Consider the following 6,253-nt stretch of genomic DNA (forward strand, 5'->3'; position numbering starts at 1 on the left):
CAAATTTTCAGACCGTCCCAACTTTGTTCTAAGGTTTGCATTTTATTGTGAATAAGGTCCTTGACCAATATAAAACGACCTCGAATTTGACTAAATTTTAAATTTCGAGTATAATACAAGGACTATATCCGTAGCGAATTACAAATGTAAGGACGAAATTAGTATAATTTGAAATTTTAGACTAAATTTGCAAATTTGTATGAAAAACAGAGACCAAATTTGTATCTTACTATTTTATTTTTTATTCATTACTCCATTTTACACCCATCCTTCTCTGTTTCTTGTTATTGAATGCTGCCTTTCTTGAACTAATCCTCGTCTTCATTCTCCTTTTTTTTCATCAGAAAAATTAAACTCCGATCGTCCAATCCAACAACCGCCGTGATTAACTAGTAAACAGGGATGCACGCTTGGCAACCAATCGTCGCCGTGGTGGTAGCCACCGGAATATTCGTTCTCCTCCTCTTTTACTTCATCCGACGCTTCTGCTGCCACCCCGAACAACAACCGCAAGAACAACCAATCCAACGAGCATCGTCGTTACAAAACGGGATTTCTAAGCTTCATAATCAAGAAAGCATTTACAGCAACAAACGCCGAACAAATTACTATGTTCTCCGACGTGGGATTTCGTCAAAACCTCTGTTTAATTGGTCGGACAATCCTTCTCTTATAACCGATGCGGTGGAAAACGGATGGTCACGATTCGCATTCAAAAACTTCACCTCCTCTCCTTCGATTCAATCAAACAAGTCTATCCTGGGATACTGCGCTCCCGCCGGTGACGGCGGAGGGAAAGACGTCGAAATGGTGGAAATCGGTTGGGAAGTTTGTCCAGGATCCGCCGATTTCATACAAAAGATTCGGATTAATTCTGGTTTACAGAAAATCATCAAGACGACCACTTCTTCAATGGCGGCAACTTCCGTCATTAGATCGGCGTTGCCTTTACCTGGTCCGGCGTTGGGGAATTCGTCGCCGTTCCCCCAAGAAGCCTATTTTGAAATTACCATTTTGTCCATCTACGAAGATGAACACAGAATCGATATAAACGGGAAAGTGAAGGCGAATAAGGGAGAAGAGAAAATTAAGCTAATTCAAGAGAATCTTGCCGGTGAAAAGGCTTCGTCGGAGTCGTTGATTCATATTACAAGCAATAACAATAATGGTATGTTAAAAAGCCGAAGTGATGGTAAGGATACAGTTGAGGGGAAAACGGAAATGGGTATTGTGGTTTCGCTGGGCCTCGCCGGAGGAGGGTCGCTTCCGTTGAAGCTTCCCGGAAGTTATCCGGGATCCGTAGGCTTCAACTCCGACGGCTCTGTTTATCTAGAAGGTATGTTTTTCTTCTTTTTACTAAAGTCAAAGTCCACCACCATTGGTCATGCTCAAAAGCCAAAATCACTTGTAGAAATTGTTTTATTTACCAAAATAATATTCTTTTGTTTATCATATAATTTAATACAAATATTTGTATGTACAATAGTAATGGTAATAAATAATGTTTTCTAAATGTTTAAAACATTTGAATGGTATATTATTATATTTAAAGTAAAAAATGATGGTATACAACAAAATATTTAGTATTAAATTTTAATTTAGAATCAAATACAAATCATATGATGCCAAAAAGCAACTATAGAAACTCCATCTAATGACACATGTGACCCACAATATGCATTTAACATAGTTTGCTATATGAAAAGGCCCGCAACAAGTGTCATTATTATGAATAAAATATTAAAATAAAACATATATTTATTATTTAAAATTTTACTGTTTACGTATATCTACTTCTCAATATTTTTATATAGTCACTATATATTTTAAAATATGGTTTGTGACAACAATTACCATTTACGAAGTCTATTCAAAACCAACAATTAATATTAGATTAATAGATTATTTGCAATGTTTACTAACAATGGCAAAGTATATTTGCTACTATATAGGATAATTTTTGTATTTTGGTTATTTTTATTTTTGTTTTAGTATTTATTTTAATAAATAAAATTTACTCAATAAAGTCAAACTGTCTTATCAAGTGATAATTTTTCAAAACAAAACAAAATGATTAATTATGCATTAAAAATATAATAACTTAAATAGGAAAAAAAAAAGTGTTATCACGACTTTAACCTTTATTATTATTGTTGTTATATATACTCACAATTTGACTTTTCTTTAATTGTGATTTAATTTCTTTAAAAAGGAATATATTAATGATGATGAATTAATAATGAAAAACAAGTTTTAACTTATGACAATGTATGATAATTACACAGGAGTTAAGCTAATGACTGATTCAGAATCTAACGAATGGGGAATAACCGAGAAGGTGGTTGGTTGTGGGTACAACCCAAACCAGAAGAAAGTTTTCTTCACCGTAGATTCAAAACTCGTGCATGAAGTCCATTGCATGGCGGATGAATTTGAAACGCCACTTTATCCAACATTAGCAGCAAACACTGATGTTACAGTGCTTGTAAATTTTGGACAAAGTGTCTTTAAATATACACAAGCAAATTTGCATAGGACACCAAATCCATGTTTCATTGGACCATTGGGAAGTTCTCCGGTTTTAGGGTATGATGACAGCAAAGAGCTCTTTTCAATGGGAAGAATAGATTCGCATTGGTTAGATCGATCTGCAAAGAGAAGTGTACAATATTATGGAAGTGTTAATAGAGGAATGTCTGATTATGATGAATCGTCTGAAGGGGATTTGTTTGAAATTGTGTTGGATAATAATAGTCGTGGAAGATCGCCAAACACACCTTTTTGAAGAAAAATATAATGTATAATGCATTTTTGTCGACGTCATTGGTAGATGTAAATTGATTTGTTATAGGCTAAAAGTGGCTACATATTGATTAAAAAGCCTCCAAATTGAATAAATGGATGTATGGAAGATGAGGATGTGTTTTAGCTGTGTAAAGTTATTCCTAACAGATGGTGACTTAATAAAGATGGAATCAAATATCGTCCCAAATAATCTCTTTTAATTGTGTTATGGGTTCCCTTGTGTCATTCTTTTATATTCTTTTTGTAAGTTGATTTTTAGATTCTTTTGTTTTGTTTGTTAGACCGTATGAAATGGGAGGGAAACTTCTCTCACTTTTTGTGGGCCACATCACCATTTCCTTTACTTTCCTTTCCCTCACCTAAACCCAAGGAATGGGTGGGAAACTTCCCTCGCTATTTTGTTTTTTTATTTTTTTAAATAAAATTAATTCTTTTTTATGATTTATAATTTTTAAATTAATAATAAACATAAAATTTAATTAAAAATAAAATGCATTTCACTAATGAAAATAAAAATTACGTTAAACCTAATATTTAAATAAGTAGAAAATTAAAAAAAAAACGCAAACAAAAAATCAAACAAACCACAACATAGAAAACATAATTAATATCCTAATTTGAAAAAAAAAAACAAAAATACGTCACTCGGAATCATCGTCCTCGTCATCGACCTTGTCGTCTTCATCATTCCCCTGAACGTCATTCTCATCATCGGAATCTTCGCTCTCGACGAACATATCAGAATCCTCGTCTGATTCGTCAAACAAATCATCGTGAGAAAACTCTATCGGCGGCTGAATATGAGTCCTATAAACGTGCTCCACCAAATCAGCACGAAGGGCGTGATGAATTTCGCGATTGTGTACTTCTCTTCTATTTTCCCTATACTCTTGTGTACCAACGGCTACTCCTTCGACATTGGCAAAACTTCATTTTCGTTGTACCGACATATCGCTCTTCCTTCGTCTTCAAGAATCATATTATGCAATATGATACATGCATACATTACGTGATGTAACCTTTTCACTTCATATGACCTTGCCAACGTCTCTTAAGTACACCGTTCGCTCCACATCCTTCCTAGCTGACTCTTGCGCCTCTTTAAACTTTTTCCTTTTTGAGTCGTTAGGACATGTAAACAATTTCATAAAAACAGACAAAGGAGGATATATACCGTCAGTAAGATAGTATCCACGCTTATATGCTACCCCATTTGCTTGAAAATGTACATCGTGCGACTTTCCAAGGTAGATATCGTTGAATACCGGCGACTGGTCTAGCACATTGATGTCATTGTTTACACTAGCTGGACCAAAGAATGCATGTCATATCCAAAGATCATGTGATGCGATAGCCTCTAGAACGATCATCGGCTCTTTGTGGTCGCCTCTCATGTACTGACCACGCCATGCGTTGGGGTATAATGACCAACCCCAATGCATGCAATCGATACTACCAAGCATTCTAGGGAATCCATGCTTGCCTTCATGCACCGTGTAAAATTGGTAGATATCGTTCATAGTTGGTTTGCGCAAATATCGTTGCCCATAAACCAAACAGATCGCTTTGCAGAACTTGTACACACACTCCCGCACGGTACGCTCTGACATCCTAAAATACTCGTCTCATTTGTCTGCGCTCATGCCGTATGCTAACTGACGAATTGCAACCGTGCATTTTTGAATTGGAGAGAAAACTTTTATCCGCCCCTCATCCATTTTCCATTGGAAATATGGAAAGCGGCCTTCCAAATCGCCAACAATACGTAAGAATAGTTCCTTCCTCATCCGGAACCGACGTCGAAACTTTCAGCGTAGATGGCGCCGTCTGCAAAGTAATCTTCTATAATACGATCGTGTCCGGCTTCGCGATTTCTACGCAATCGCGGATTTCTTGGTTTAGATCGTGCACGTGATGTTTCGCCTACTCTGTTTTGAAAGTATGCAACCGTTTTCGCCATGACGGAACCGATAAACTTAGCCTCCTCTAGAGCCGTCGAATCGGATGATAAAGATGATGACATTTTGATTAATATTTTTTGGAGAGAATAAGAAGGTATGAGTTAAAAAAAATGGTTGGACGTTGTGGTATTTATAGTGTGATAAAAGAAAAAAAATTATATATATATTAACGGTTATAGCTGTTGGAATTCAAAAAAAAAAGAAAAAAAATTAATCAACCAATAGGATGAGGAGTGAGAACACGACATCCCCACCCCCACCCTCCTCCCCGCGCCACCTTCCCCGCACCGACTGTGCGGTGTTTCGCCGGACGGGACTCTTCCCGCTTCCTTCCCCGCTATGATATCGTTCGGCCTTAGGGGTTTTCTCGAAAATGATAGTGTACTGTTCACCAATTTTTTGTTGATAGGCTTTCCATGAATAACATTTTCAGAATGTTGTAACTTTTAATTTATTTAAAAATATTAAAGCAATGAAATTTTAAAAAATTTATATAGGTCCTTATCCCAACTAATTAAGGGGTTGTTTGACAGCATCTGAACTTTTAAGATCTGGATTTTTAAAAGGTTTAGATTTCTAAAAGAGTTTCAATTTTTAAGATATAAAATTTTAAATGTTGTTTGGTTGGAACCTTTGAATTGCAGTATTAAATTATATATATATATATATATATATATATATATATATATATATATATATATATATATATATATATATATATATATATATATATATATAATCCAGATTAAACATAAATCAAAATTAAATACAAATCAAAATAAAAAATAACACTTATTTTCTTTGATTATACCTAAAACAACTAATTGCAATAATAAAAGAAAATCAAGATTTCATATAACAAATGACAAACCTATTTCTTAATTAATGTTGTACCCAAAACAATCAAAATCTCCAACTCAAGAGCTTCACGATTCTTACAACTATGAAAAGGGTACAATATGATTAAACTTCATGTATAACCTAAAACATATCTAAAAATTAAGCCACAATTTCTTTACTTCAATCTCTTAGCCCATGCTTTCGCTTAATGAACTCCCTAAGCTTGTGGGTATGAAATCTTCTCCACAAATAGACACCACTTGTTCAAGATATAACAACATACTTTCACTTAGTGAATCCATAACATGCTAATATTTCAGATTCCATCAACCAAAAAACCAAAGCATATAATTTCATCATCGTCGTCGTCATGGATAAGCGTTGTCGTGCACATATGTAGAAGTAATGAGTAGTTTAGGAGTAGATTAGATTTATTGTACTAAGAAAAAAAACCAGTGTTCTCATGGACATAAAGTAAGGTTAATAACCATTAGTCTTTAGCACTTTAAGAAAACTTGTCCCCACTGTCATAAGCATGTCTCTCATGCCTTTAAAGCATGATTTAGACAAGTTATACACTTCTTCTTTTTATGTGTATCTCGAAAATTGCATAAAGAAGAAGAAAGAAAGTCAAACTTTTATAAACT

General features: G+C 34.7%; 1 protein-coding gene across 1 annotated transcript; it reads left to right on the top strand.

Moving 5' to 3' along the window:
- Positions 1-250: 250 nt before the first annotated feature.
- On the top strand, positions 251-3,008 carry LOC145109332 (uncharacterized). Its single transcript, XM_079046499.1, has 2 exons — positions 251-1,336; positions 2,286-3,008. The coding sequence occupies exons 1-2, from the start codon at positions 403-405 to the stop codon at positions 2,783-2,785; spliced, it is 1,434 nt and encodes a 477-aa protein (XP_078902625.1). The 5' UTR covers positions 251-402; the 3' UTR covers positions 2,786-3,008.
- The last annotated feature ends 3,245 nt before the right edge of the window (positions 3,009-6,253 follow it).

Source organism: Lactuca virosa, chromosome 1 (assembly GCF_052849685.1).
Source record: "Lactuca virosa cultivar CGN04683 chromosome 1, Lactuca_virosa_CGN04683_v6, whole genome shotgun sequence".
Classification (NCBI taxonomy): domain Eukaryota; kingdom Viridiplantae; phylum Streptophyta; class Magnoliopsida; order Asterales; family Asteraceae; genus Lactuca; species Lactuca virosa.

Excerpts from the sequence above, each read along its gene's own strand:
- LOC145109332 (XM_079046499.1), top strand. The coding sequence starts at position 403 with ATGCACGCTTGGCAACCAATCGTCGCCGTGGTGGTAGCCACCGGAATA. Across the intron at positions 1,337-2,285 it reads CGGCTCTGTTTATCTAGAAG|GAGTTAAGCTAATGACTGAT; the intron begins GTATGTTTTTCT and ends ATAATTACACAG.